Genomic DNA, 14,654 nt, shown 5'->3' with positions numbered 1-14,654 from the left:
TTTTTTTTTATTTTTGTTTAAAGATAAATCAAAATATAAGCTTGATCAATATGTTAAATGAGAAATGTAGTTTGAGTAGTGAAACAGTCTAGATTTTGTGTCTGTAGACATGATCCAACTTAGTTCTTTACCTATTGGTGTCAGCAATGTGAAGGATGTCTCTTAAATGTTCAAATGTCATGAGATCTTATATGTTAAGAATTACGAAGAAAATGTAAAGAAGTGTTGTTGAAGTAAACTTTGATTAATCAAATACATATTGTGTGGTTGGACATCAGATGATCCTAAGTGAACAATGTGCTTGAATGACTAGATAGGAGGAGAGAGAAGGGGGGGCAAAAAGGCACTTGGGAGAGTATAAAAGAGAGCGCCCAAATGCATTCTTTGCTCTTCCCTTCATCTGCTGCGAGATGAACAGTTCAGAAGATTGGATCTCAAAGTGAACTTTGTGCCTGACGGTGGTCAGGACTACAGAACACTGAGATAAGCACATCTTCAGACCTGGGCGTGCCTGTCTCCTCTCCAGTGTTAAGAAAAAACTCAGCATTAACTCATTATAATTTTCGTACAATTAAAGTCTAAATTGTTGATATTCACCTTTTAACCCGTTGTGAAACAGTACAGGTAAAAATCTGAGTATTGACCCATTTTAATGTAAATAGCTCTTACAGGTTACTTCAGCCCTTTACACATAACATACCCTTGAGGCCTACTGTCAAGCCCTCTAAAGCTAACCCACTTAAATACCAAGCACACCAATAAAGAGGGGAGCCGCTGTAACTATGTGCCTGACGGAGGCCAGGACTGCAAGGCTACTCGGGTCCCTGGCTTTTATCAGATAAGCAGAGAAGACATACGGATGATTTTGAGACCATTAAAGCTGGGCGAGCTCCCTGAGCCACATCAGCCCCATGTGAACTCTGCATTGCCTGCTGGGTAATACTCATCCAGCGATTAGAACTTCTTAAACAGAGAGCTGACCCAGACTTCCTGTATAGGCGTGCTGGTCCCGCAGACTGACAATAGGGAATAGTTAACCCAAAGGATTGTAAAAGGTAACTGCAAGTGAATAAAAAAAACAAAAACATCTGTGACAGATAATTGTATAAATTCCTTTCCTTTTGTTAAGGAATATATATATTTTTTAGTACTTATTTTCTGATTATTTTTGTTTTATGCAGACCAGAATATTAAGAGGCCACTTTTCACTCATTAAGTGTTTTAAAGGTCATAAATTGCTGAGCAAGACTGGAACACGGTGCAGAACAGGAAACTGTGCAGAACAGGGAGTCTTGTGCAGAGCTGCAGAGGCAGAGTGTAGCGCAGAAGTTGTTTTGATCAAAACTGTGTGTGACGTGTAAGTACCAAAATAACAGGAGGAGGGAGCTGACTATAATATAGGTTATAGGCTTCTAATGCTTCAGATCAGGTCTACACGCATTCAGGTCCAGACCAAAAAGGCTAGGCAGTGCATGTATCACCTACGACAACTGAGGAAGCCCTACAACATCCAGAGCCTTCAGGTACTCAGGGCGGACCTCATCAACACCAGGGGCTCTGCCACCAAGGAGTTGTTTAACTGCCTCAGTGACCTCGCCCCCGGAAACTGGCGGGTCATTCCCCTCATCCCCAGACTCTGCTTCCTCCTTGGAAGACGTGTCAGTGGGATTAAGGAGGTCCTCGAAGTATTCCTTCCACCGCCTGACAATTTTCTCAGTAGACGTCAGCAGCGCTCTGCCAGCACTATACACAGTGCAGGTAGAGCACCGCTTTCCCCTCCCGAGACGCCTGACGGTTTGCCAGAATCTCTTCGAGGCAGTCCGAAAGTCTTTTTCCATGGCCTCTCCGAACTCCTCCCACACCCAAGTTTTTGCTTCAGCCACTGCCCGAGCTGCATTCCGCTTGGCCTGTCGATACCTGTTGGCTGCCTCCGGAGTCCCACAGGCTAACCAAGCCCGACAGGACTCCTTCTTCAGCCTGGTGGCTCCCTTCACCTCTGGTGTCCAGCATTTGGTTCGGGGATTACCACCACGGCAGGCACCAACCACCTTGTGGCCGTAGCTCAGTGCAGCAGCTTTGGCAATGGAGACGCTGAACATGGTCCATTCGGACTCAATGTCCCCAGTCTCCCTCAGAATGCTGTTGAAGCTCTGCCAGAGGTGTGCGTTGAAGATCTCGCAGACTGGGGCCTCAGCTAGACGTTCCCAGCACACCCTCACTACGCGTTTAGGTGCACCGGGTCTGTCCAGCGTCCTCCTCCGCCACCTGATCCAACTCACCACCAGGTGGTGATCAGTTGACAGCTCAGCTCCTCTCTTTACTCGAGTGTCCAGAACATATGGTCGCAGGTCTGGTGATACGATTACAAAATCGATCATCGACCTATGACCTAGAGCATCCTGGTGCCACGTGCACTTATAGACACTCTTATGTTCGAACAAGGTATTTGTTATGGCCAAACTGTGATTTGCACAGAAGTCCAATAACAAAACACGGCTCGGGTTCAGATTCGGGAGGCCGTTCCTCCCAATCACACCCCTCCAGGTCTCGCTGTTGTTGCATTGAAGTCGAAGTCTCCCAGCAGGACAACAGGGTCTTCAGGTGCAGCACCTTGTAAAATGTCTCCTCTTCGGGGTGTGCCCGGCTGGGCCCCATGGACTAAGGCCCGGCCGCCAGACGCTTGCCCTCGGGCACCCTCCCCGGCCTGGCTCCAGGGCGGGGCCCCGGTAACCCTATCCCGGGCAGGGTAGACTGTTCCCTCGATGTTCTCTTCATAAGGGTCTTCTGAATCGCTCTTTGTCTGGTCCCTCACCCAGGACCAATTTGCCATGGGAGACCCTACCAGGGGGCAAAAGCCCCCAGACAACATAGCCCCTGGGATCCCTGGGACACACAAACCCCTCCACCACGATAAGGTAGCGATTCAAGGAGAGGTCTCTCCAAAGATCCTCAGGATTTTCTATACAGGCACTGTGGAGAGCATCCTCACACAGAACATGACATCGTGGTTTGGGAACAGCTGTGTGAAGGACCAAAAAGCTCTCCAGAGAGTGATCCGTACAGCAGAACGCTGCTGCACGATTGCTCTCCCCCCGCTTCAGGACACCTACACCAGGAGATGCCGGACTAGAGCAGTGCAGATACTGAAGGACCCGTCCCATCCTGGCAACAAACTGTTCCAACTTCTGCAATCTGGTAGAAGGTTCCGCATCATCCGGGCAAGGACAGAGAGACTCAAGAGGAGCTTCTATCTCCAAGCCATCCGGGCCCTAAACACACACACATCCGCCCTCTCACATCATCTATAATTGACTGAGACAGGACTCTCTTCCAGACACTCTAAACCCAGGCACAATGTACATTTCAAATTCCTTTAATTTTAAATATGTGACAAATAAAGAACCTTGAACCTTGAACCTTGATCTGCAGATGCTTACATCGTGCGGATCTCTCTTCCGGAAGATAATATATTGAATAAAATGATTATAAATACTTTGACCACTCTGAGTCTGCATCTTCTCTGTCCAGTAGAAAAATAAAAAGAACTGGTTTCAATATTTTCCTTTTCTTTTTGAAAAGTATGCATCAGAAAGTCAGAACAGTGAACTATTAAGAGACCACTGTAGTCCAATACAGGGTACAACACAGCTGAGTTGCTGGTTTAAGTCCAGCGACATTGTACAAGCACAACATTGTTCTTCTCTTAAATCTGTTGTTTTATTTCTGTAACCTTCTGTAATATCTTACTCACTTAAGAAGCTGAGGACTGACAAAGGTTAACACATCCTGCAGAAGTTTGAAGCAGACAGATTCAATCAGAATCCTTTTAAAGGTCTTGTAAATGGTGGTAATCAGCCATGAATTGGGATAGTTCTCTTCCTCCTTATTGTCCTTTTTCTTCTTTTCATCTTCCTTCTTCCCCCTTTCCTCCTAAAAGAACAGATCGTTTAAACACAGTTGATGAGATTTATTCAGAAAAAAACATAGTGATGTTGATTAGTGGTGTTATTAAAATCCGTTTAGACTGTAGCTCAATATAGTGTACATGTGAGTGGAAGTGTTTGAATGCTCTCACCATCATTAGTACATCCTGACTGACTCCTTTTCCCAGACCACTGGAAAGGCCATTTTGCTGTGGGTCTTCCTGGGCACTGTCTCTGGTTTTAGCTGATTTCTTCTTCATCTTGTTCTGGAATCGGACCCTAGCTGCATCCAACTCAGGCTTCATGAAATGCTGGAAACGCTCATTGATGAAAGCAGTGCTATCACTCTCATTCAGATCCCACATGTCCTCCTGAACCAGAGGTTGTTTGTAGCCTTTTAAGACCATACTGTAAAAACAATGAAAAGACATGGAGCACATATGTAGGTGCTTGTTAAGATTCCTACTATACTGACTTTAATGTTACCTGTTTAACCAGTTTAAAGTGATTCTGCTCAAAAATGGTGCACCTGCTTCAGGATTCTGTGGATAAAAACAAGATTAACATCTGACTCCTTATGAACTTTGCCCTCAGAAAACAAACAAGCAAAACCAATAACAAATAAAGGGTACCTTTTTTATAAAGTCTTTAGCTTCTGGGGGAATATCAGCCACAGTAGAAAGAACTAATGAAATCAGTTCAAGCCCAAAAGAAATGTAGAAAAGGCTGAAACGTGGGACATCACGGACCTCGCCCTAATTGCCAAAAATGAGAGAAAGAAAATCTTTAAAGGGTCCCGAAGAAAAATGAAAATGGTGTGTTATGCAACACATGGAGAGCTAAAAGTCAATCATATCAAGTTATTGCACCATGTCTGAGTAAATCTACTATTTGTCTTCTACTTTAAATCCAACTTGATTACATGTCTTCACTCATACCAGTCTGAGAGCCTCTCGTAGGAGGGTCTGGAAAGGAAAGATGTCACACACTACAAGGAGCAACCAGAAGAGGAAAATAGAGGCAGAGTCTATTGCTCCTTCCCGTCTTAATCCTTCATGGCAAAGCAGGACAAGGATCTAACAAAGAAGACACATCAGAACATAAAAACAAATCCTTTCAAATTTAAATAAATAAATATAAAGGGGGCAGCACGGTGGCACGGTGGTTAGCACTGTTGCCGCACAGCAAGAAGGTCCTGAGTTCAATTCCACCATCAGGCTGGGGTCTTTCTGTGTGGAGTTTGCATGTTCTCCCCGTGTTTGCGTGGGTTCTCTCCGGGTACTCCGGCTTCCTCCCACCGTCCAAAGACATGCAGCTAGTGGGGATAGGTTAATTGGATAATCCAAATTGCCACTAGGTGTGAATGTGTGAGTGAATGTGAGTGTGAATGGTTGTCTGTCCCTATGTGTTAGCCCTGCGACAGACTGGCGACCTGTCCAGGGTGTACCCCGCCTTTCGCCCTATGACAGCTGGGATAGGCTCCAGTGCCCCCCGCGACCCTGAAAAGGATAAGCGGAAGCGAATGGATGGATGGATAAATATAAAGGTTGCTCAATTTACCCATGTGATTGCAAATAAAACTGGATTTGTGTAGTATGCAGCAGCATTTTCTGAAGATTGGTCACTGTTTGGACCAAAATCTTCTCCTAGTGTGACTCCCAGGTGTGCTATGGCCGTCAGGAACAACAGAGACACCACAAGCTGAAGGAAGAAAACACAGACCAGACAGGAGAATAAATCATGTTATTTTATGCAAAAAAATTTTTTTAATAATCTTTTGCATAAACTTTTAACCAATACTATGTTTTTTTTTTCATGAGATAACAAATACTTAAAAATAAGTTCTTTCCCTTCATTCCTTCAAGGTTTTAGAGAAGTGATAACAGATGCTTAAAATACGCAGAATGAGACATCTCTTTGCCCTTTTGTTGTAAATGACTTGTCCTTTCCATGTTAGAACATTTCATACACAGTATATGCATTTATAATAAACTCACAGAGAATGGCCTCTTGGTGTTTTTGACCTTAACAGTGAATTTACACTTGTTACGTTTGGTTCGTTTTGGGTAAGAGAAGAAAGCAGGCTGAGTCCAGGGAGGCGTCAAAATAGTGATCTTTAATTACACACTCTGCGCAGAAGTGTGGGAAGAAAACTTGCAACAGATTCTCCAAAGAGTGGACAGCTCCCCATCCTTATATAACCCATGATGACATCACACAGTTAGACCTTACTGGAAATGATAACAGTCTCCCCATAGTCCAAAGTTCTCCTTATACAAACATCAGATGATACTTTAGAGAAAACAAGTGTGTGACATGTCATGTTGTGCAGTTCTGTGAGCCTGTGTGTCCAACTAGAGAATGTCCTGACACGACCTCCCTGTGTAAATAAGTGTGTATGCGAACGTGCGTGTTTACTTAACTCTCTAAGTGCATGTTCTGATGTAGGCCTGCAAATGAATTAGAACAAGGTCCTGCTGGACCCTCCAGTTTGGACGGTGAATACAATGCTGTGGATACCATTTGAGACTTGATTACAGTGATGATAATATCTAATCTTTACTCAGATTACCATAGATATAAAGCAAAGATTATACTGTCATCAGATTCAACAATGATAAATGATTAATCCATAATAGGTCTGATTATAAAATGTCACCATAAGAATACAAAATAAAATATCTCTTGTCCACACTCCTCCTCTTTGGCCTTTAGAAAAAAGGCCAACTTTTACCCAGATATTGCGTCACTCCTTCGTCCAGGCGGCTTCTCGCAACGGCATCATATACCCCGGACCAGCTGAAGCAGCTGGACCAGAGTCTAGGGCCCTGCTTACCAGTTTTACCAATACACGCCTTACCAGAGGAATGAGACAACACCCGATCAGCAACACACCTAGGAAAACAAACAAACATGTAATAACACTCATACATGTCAACACCCCCTTTATTTTCCAATTTCCCCACAACCCAGCTGAGCTTTTAGCTTCAGACTCGAGTCTCAGCCTGTCACGCTTCAGGCCTTTTTGCCACCTCCTCTTGGAGCGAAGAAACGCCCTCGGATTCTTCTTTCTTCAACTCCCCAGGTAGACTACTGAGTGAGCCAGCCGCGTTGCAGAGGATTATTCTGCCTCTGTTTTACCACCGTGTTGTGACTTGTCCCCTCTGCTCATTCACCTTGAGACCACCGGAAACAGAACTATTACTTCCGGAGCTTGGTACGCTCCCTCCATCCCTCCGGTTTTCATGTTCAAATGCTGCTGAAGGTTGGAGGCAGAGCATGTTACTATGCGAAGGCTCCTCTCCACCTCCTGGAAGCTCAGTAGCACAGCTCTCTGTGCCATTTCCGCTGTTCTGCTCAAGATGATCCCTTATACAGCTTTTTGCCTTTATGAGCACACTTCAATAATGAGCAACAACCTGCAATATGTACCAAAAATCTTCATGGTTACACCTGCAATTAAAGATCAGATGCATTTTATATCTGTTTTAATTCTTCCTTATATAGAACCTCCTCAGTGTCAGGTTAGTTTTAATTAGTCTCAACTAATAGTCCTAGTTGTATTTGCAATCTCCCCACTGCAAACTGCACAAGAACACTACACATCCTCTCTAAAACAATCTCCTGCCAACCTGTAAATAAGTGTGTAAAAAACATTAGTCAGCAGTTCCATGTTAAGCTCCTTTAACTCCCAATTCACCTAAAAAGCAAATCTGTCAAATCAAACAGCTTATTTACAACCACCTGTAAATCATAAGAGTAATAAAAGATTCAACACCACAGACAAGTATCATGTTCAGGTTTTCTCCGATCATTAAATCACTATTATTGCCACAATTTGTCTTATTCACACTTGGGCAATGTTACTCCACTTGTTTATCACTCAGAGCCCCCTAATGGCCAGTTAGTGAGCTCTACGTCAAACTGTCCCCAAATTTGTTATTTGTTATTATTACTTGTTTTATTATTATTCTTTGTTTTCATGTCACTTGTCTGTTTTCTACTGCATCCTCCTCACGCATTCTTAACAAAGCGAAGCAAACATTAGCAGCACATCCAGATTCCAGAGGTGCTATAAAAGGATTTCCTGTAAAAAGAATCACACATAAATTCATCCACCCTCTTGTTCTATCTCGGTGGAGGTTAACCTTGAGTCGTAGTCAAGTCTCGTCCTCTTTTACCAGTCAGTCTTGTTTTGTTTCCAGTCTTTCATCCATTCATTCATTCATCCATTCTTTCTTTCTTTGCTGATAGTGGAAACCATCGCCGCATTTAGATTTCCGCCCTCAGCAAAATGAGCTCATTTCAAAAAGAAAAAGAAGAACTTGAGATCGGATTACCTCGCTGAATCCTTTTTTGGGCAGGGACTCTCATTTTCTAATTGTCCCCATAAGTGGTTTCCTCCAGAGCCAATTTTAATGCGGAGAAACTCACTTACAACAATTTTCTCGCCGACGTGTAATGCTTGTAATTTCCGATGTGCAGATCTGCTTAAAGAAAAGATTCAGAAACAAAAATCAGTGCACTGTTCAAAATATAAAACAAAACAAAATGAAAGATAACAAAAACAAAAATGCAGACGCCCGGGTCTTAGGACTTATCACTGAATATTCCTCCTATCAGTAAAAATACCAACCTAAACCTAAACAGAGTCAAATCAACACCACCTCAACCTTTTCATATTCACAAACCTATATATTTTTGTGTTCGTGAAACAAAATTGAACCGTTTCCATATTAAGTAATTTGAGCTCTTGAAATGTTTTAGTTCTCTTAATTCTGCCAGTTTACCTCAACACTCATTCAATAACTTTTATTCAACTGCTACTTGGTCACTCAAATCTTACCTGTTCAAATTGCCTAGGGTTCAACAAAGTCTAGATCCTAGTTATCATGAAACTTGAACGGGTCTACACTGATTTACTTACAATAATTTAGAATCATCACTCAACCTAACTCTAATACTGGCACTGCGTGACTTTTCTCACACTGGAAACCAGAATTTCGTACAGATCTTTAATACCTCAGGCAATCGTGTTCAAGGGCTGCCCCCCCCTTTCTCTTCTTCTTTGTCCGTGTGTTCCTCCTTTTATTAAATCTCCATCACAATGATGTGGCGCTCTGAAATAAGACTCACACTGTTAATTCATGTTTTTTCACTCTGCACCACTGCTCAGGCTGTTTTCTTTTCTTCTTCTTTTTTTTTTTTAGTGTACAGTAAACAATTGAGTCGAGGCCTTAAGCCCCAGATATCTCGCACGGGCATCGTTTTCATAACCAAACCGCTCTGGACTCTGCTCCCCAAACCACACAAATGCCCTCTGGGCTTATTATTATAGCAGATTCTGTATTTGGATTTGTTGTGTGCAGCATTGAGCATTTGTCAATAAAGCATTCTTCATTGCAGCAGCTGGAGCATTGTGTGTCACTTCTTAGTGAATTGAATCAACATTTTGATTTTGGTGCATGGGTGTGTATCAGTTTTCACTCACTCAACGAGTGCATAAGTGTTCATGTGTGTGTTTCTCTTCATTCTAAGTCGGCGGATGCAGAAGTGTGTGTTTGTGTGTTTGTGTTCATCACCTTCCTGTTCTGTTGTTTGGGTAAACCAGTGGCCTGAAGCATGCCCTGAGGTCCTGCCCTCCTCTTTGGGTCTGTTTGCATCCGTTGTTGCAGCAGCCTGCATCTTCTCCTTGTAACTTGACCCTTTTGCTTCTGTAGCTCCTTCAGGGCTTGCTCCTGCTGTTGGAGCTTTGCGTCAGGTCTGACGACCTCCTGCTCCAGCAAGCTTCCGCCTGATTTCAAGTCCTGTATGTGGGCCTCCAAGTCTGACTGATGGGTTCAATTAGCAGCCGGCTCCTCCGGAGCCATGCTCAGTTTCTGCTCTGATGCCTTGAGCTCTTACTGAGGGCAAAAACCTCAGAGTCTTTTCCTTCCACGTCAGATTGGAGTCTGTTTATGTTGTCCTTACTTTGCTCCACAGCCTTCTGCAGCTCTGCTGTTCGGCTCTTCTCAGAGGTCAGCATTCTTTTGCTCACCCTCCCTTTTCCTCCGGGCTTAATGTGCGTCTCGTCACAGCTCTGTCAGCTGAAGCTTTAGCGTTCTCCATCTCCGCTGCATGAGATTGCTTTCTGCCGCACTGTTGACATCCTCAAGTTGTTGTTATGAGTCCAGCTGCTGTGGCCTTCAGGGGTCAAAGGGTCAAAGATAGGTAGCGGAGAGGGCAACGATGATAGCGGGGAGAGCAGGAGTTCAGGTCAGCTTCGGCTTTCAGGGCCGTCAAAGCAGCCAGTAATCAAACATAAAGAAAAAACAAAACAAAAACAGGCGAACAGGAACATGATGTTGTGTTGGCTATGTTATTCAGAGAGGGGAGAAACAACGGGGCCTCCTCTCCCCCCTTTTTTGTTTTTTCTTACCATATAATCAACTCATAACCCCCCAAGTTGGCAGGACAACACAGGTGCGTGTTAAAATTCTTAAGATCATGTTTAAAAACCTAAAAAGGAATTTTCTGTCATTCAGTAATCATTTGTCTTAAGCAATCAACAAAACATGTCCCAATTTGACTCTTTTAACCACTAAATTTGTCGTGTCCTCACTGGATGGTCAGACCAGTGACTTCTCTTTTGAAGTTAAGTTGTTGTCCTGCAACCCAGAGAGTTTATTTGTCAGTAGTGGATAAACTATATCCTTTAAAAACAGGTGTATAGTAAGTGTCGCTACTTTAACCTTGCTTGTACGTGCACACGTATGTAAGCTGTTTCTTCATGGCATGTGCGGGTGCGTCTGTATGTGGGTTAATTTAACTTTTTCTCAAATGAGGCATTTCTCTAACACGCACATGTGTCTGTTCCTCACACTTCTCATACCTTTCTCTGGTTGTGTGTGGTTTAATTTGTTTCAGTCATTTACCAGGAACATCTTTTCCTTTTTTCCATGTCTTCCGCCAGAGGTTAACACTGGTGAGATTCAGGGACACAGCACCAAGAACAGTTCAGCGAGAGAAACTTGCCTAAAACTTGCCTTCCCTCTTTTTCCCGGGTGGGGACAACTCTGGTGTCCAGCCGTGAATTTTTGAGCCAAAGCTTGGCTTGTCTTCTGCTGCCGTACTCAGGTTTCCAGGTTAAAAAAAAACCACCTGTATGAATACACTAAACATACACTTAGTATTTGTATAAACATAACTGCCTATATTATTGAACTCTTGAGGAGGGTTGATTTAACTCCTTACTAACCTTAAACCCCACAAGTAAAAATTTCATATGTTCTTGACTGCAAACCCAAAAACTGCTTGATGTTATTACTAATTATTTTCCTCCACAACACTCCAAATCATGTGTTTTAGCTTCAATGTATACACTCTTTTTTTACACTGACCTTTGGAAAAACATTGTTCTTTTTATATTACTCCAGTCCTCAAGGGCCAGTTTTCCCAAATTTTTCCATGTGTCCCTTCTGCAACACATCTGAATAAAATTCAGTAGGTCATAGGTTCTCAAACTGTGGTACGCGTACCACTGGTGGTACATGGGCTCCCTCTAGTGGTGCGCAGGAAGTCTCTAAAACTTTTTGAAGACTGAATAATATACCATGTTCTGATTCAGGGATTTCTGAAAAATTAAAACGTAAAGCTCTGCTATCACTTTCGACATAAATGACGACAGGAAACTAAGCAGCAGTGACATTTATATGGTTACTGTAGTTGGACTAGCTGGTATATAATGATGTGCTACGTGGTGGCTAGCTACACAACTATGGTTAGCATAATATAAACACAGTGAAGCTGGAGGATGAACGCTAACTTTTTTCAACTCGACAAAAGTTAACGTGAGGTTTCCCAATGTTTAGGGACAAATGCAATTACATATCGGGATGATGTAAATGGACCAAAAGTCAGTCATTACTGAGATAATCCATTCACAGTACGAGGTTGGTCATTAATATACTGCTGCATGGGCTGGGCTGTTGTTACATTGTAAGGTTTTAAAAACTGAGTTTTAAAATGAATAGTGGTAATAAAAATTGAGAGAGGTCAACAGTTATCACAGCCTTTTTTTAGGGGCTTGTTCAGATTAAGTAGGAAAAGATACAAAGCATTAAACATGCTAAAAACACAACAGCCTTAATAAATGCAGAGTAGTTTTGACCCGAAGGCAGGGTTCATCACTTAAAGACTGGATATCCACCTGCTGTGAATGTTTTAATGCAGTACAGTTGTTATTATTATCACTTGTCACATCCTGATTATGACAGTTAAAATAAATAACATTCACATAAGAAATAAAATTGTCTCGTGTAAACTGTATATGGTGTTAAATAGGCCTATACTACTGTACTTTTGTTTGGGGTTGCCACCTCAGCATGCAGTCAAGGCATCAGAATAATATAGGAAAATAATGAAAAAGCCTAACAATAGGTGCAGTTGTAAAGAGGTTTGCACAGTCTGTAAAATGAGTAATATATGTATTGATTGAGGCGACCGTGGCTCAGGGGGTTGGGAAGCGTATCTGTAACTAGAAGGTCGCCGGTTCGATCCCCGGGCTCTCTGTCCTGGTCGTTGTGTCCTTGGGTAAGACACTTTACCCTACCGCCTACTGGTGTTGGCCAGAGGGGCCGATGGCGCGATATGGCAGCCTCACTTCTGTCAGTCTGCCCCAGGGCAGCTGTGGCTACAACCGTAGCTTACCTCCACCAGTGTGTGAATGTGAGAGTGAATGAATATGGCATTGTAAAGCGCTATATAAATCCAATCCATTATTGTGTAGCTATTTTTCTGCATTTGAAAATGCATTTGTGAACTAGCATGAAGTGTGGAAAGAGGGGAATGTTAATACAATACTGAGAAACCCTCAGATTAAAGTGAAAACGAATCTTTAATTAGGATGATTACAGTCCATAGGGGGAAATGAACAGCAAAAATCAAGCTTTTTCAGAGAACTTGGAGCACTTGAAGGCAGGTTAACAAATGACCTGACAAAGAACAAAGGAAATAGGTTATAAAATCCACACATAAGAATTAAGGGAAATGGACATAGCTGGGGAACAAAGCAAAACTTAAAAAGAAAGAAAAACTAAATGCAAGAGACAGGAGAAAAATGACTAGCAAAATAAAAACAAAACAAAACAGGGAATGAGAAACAATAGTTTGAAAGAGGGAGACAAGAACTTTACAGAATGAAGAACACTGAATGAGCACATTGAGCAAACACTGAGAGAAAAACTTCAAAGTTCTACAATCAGGACTACGGTAACTTTGTAGTTCTACGTAGTTCTACAAAGGTCCCTGCAAAGTCACAGAAAATGTTAGTGGTAACGGTAAACAAAACCTTTAAAGCACTGTAATTCTTCATACTTGCAAACTGCTACACAGCGTACAGATTGGCAATGTGCCTCATTTTTGTGTAGGTCCTGATGGTGTCTGTGAAGGTTCTCAGTCATCGAGGTCATCGTAGTCTAAGGCAGCGGTCCCCAACTCCGGGCCTCGGACCGGTACCGGTCCGTGAGTCGCTTGGTACCGGGCCGCGAAAGTTGAGGCTCAGGTGTGAAATGTATAGTTTTCAGGGTTTTTATCAGTTTTCAGCGTTATCTTGTTATCGTTTTTATCGTTTACTCGGTTTTCGTGTGTTATGAATAAATTTTCTTTTTTTCGGTACCAGTACTAGTTTTATTTTGTTGTATTTATCCGCGACACCTTAAAGGCCGGTCCATGAAAATACTGTCGGGCGTAAACCGGTCCGTGGTGCAAAAAAGGTTGGAGACCGCTGGTCTAAGGAGTTAGAAAGAAAAGCGTCTGAACTTCTATAAGTTGCTTGAAGAGGTTTCACCTCTCATCCGAGAAGCTTCTTCAGTTCTAAGGTCAAATGGTGGAGAATCCCAGATTTAAACCCAGTGGGATTATCCCCCCAAAGAGGGACAAACGACCCCCTGATGATCCTCTACCTAATCACATGAGCCAAGGTGTGAAAACGGGAGTGGGTCACAATCAGCCAGGGTTTCCCTAGCTGGTGTTAGGGAGGATAAGAAAGACAGACAGCGAGGAATGCCCAGACCTCTACATTGGAGAGACCAAACAGCCACTTCACAAGCGCATGGCACAACATAGAAGCGCCACCTCCACGGGACAAGACTCAGCAGTCCATCTGCATCTAAAGGACAAAGGTCACTCTTTCAAGGATGCCAATGTTCACATTTTGGACAGAGAGGACAGATGGTTTGAAAGAGGAGTGAAAGAAGCCATCTATGTCCACTGTGAGCGACCATCTTTGAACAGAGGCGGTGGTTCATGACACCAACTGTCTGCCTTCTATAATCCAGTTTTGAGTTCCCTTCCCAGACGCCTTAACGCCCACTCACACCCTGGGCCATCTGATCTCAGGAAATCACATGATAAGGTGGGGCCACGTTTCACAATGAGCTCACCCGAAACCCTGGCTGATTGTGACCCACACCCGTTTTCACACCTTGGCTCATGTGATTAGGTAGAGGATCATCAGGGGGTCCTTTGTCCCTCTTTGGGGGGAAACTCCCACTCTGTTTAAATCTGGGACTCTCCACGGTTTAACCTTAGAACTGAAGAAGCTTCTCGGATGAGAGGTGAAATGTCTTCAAGCAACTTAAAGAAGTCCAGATGCTTTTCTTTCCAAGCTCCTTAGAGTAGGTCCTGATGATATACAGATAACCTTTTAGGGTTTTCACTGAAACACCACAGCTATGAAAATTTCTGAACTAC

General features: G+C 43.1%; 2 protein-coding genes across 2 annotated transcripts in view; both read right to left on the bottom strand.

The window, feature by feature from the left end:
* LOC120715147 (canalicular multispecific organic anion transporter 1-like) overlaps positions 1 to 14,654 on the bottom strand; it is a 38,780-nt gene that overhangs the window by 20,687 nt on the left and 3,439 nt on the right. Inside the window, exons 3-8 of the mRNA XM_040001987.1 lie at positions 5,484 to 5,624; positions 4,862 to 4,999; positions 4,556 to 4,678; positions 4,410 to 4,465; positions 4,076 to 4,331; positions 3,752 to 3,930 (exon numbers count right to left, since the gene is read on the bottom strand). Of these exons, the coding sequence (XP_039857921.1) occupies positions 3,752 to 3,930; positions 4,076 to 4,331; positions 4,410 to 4,465; positions 4,556 to 4,678; positions 4,862 to 4,999; positions 5,484 to 5,624 (893 nt within the window). The remainder of the gene's footprint in view (positions 1 to 3,751; positions 3,931 to 4,075; positions 4,332 to 4,409; positions 4,466 to 4,555; positions 4,679 to 4,861; positions 5,000 to 5,483; positions 5,625 to 14,654) is intronic.
* LOC120715003 (canalicular multispecific organic anion transporter 1-like) overlaps positions 5,535 to 14,654 on the bottom strand; it is a 42,927-nt gene continuing 33,807 nt past the window's right edge. The window contains exon 33 of the mRNA XM_040001719.1: positions 5,535 to 5,624. The gene's annotated coding sequence lies outside the window, so the exon portion shown is untranslated. The remainder of the gene's footprint in view (positions 5,625 to 14,654) is intronic.

Source organism: Simochromis diagramma, unplaced genomic scaffold, assembly GCF_900408965.1.
Source record: "Simochromis diagramma unplaced genomic scaffold, fSimDia1.1 OVJJ01000421.1, whole genome shotgun sequence".
Classification (NCBI taxonomy): domain Eukaryota; kingdom Metazoa; phylum Chordata; class Actinopteri; order Cichliformes; family Cichlidae; genus Simochromis; species Simochromis diagramma.
Note: the sequence above shows the minus strand (reverse complement) of the source record. Positions and strands in the feature narration are given on the sequence as shown.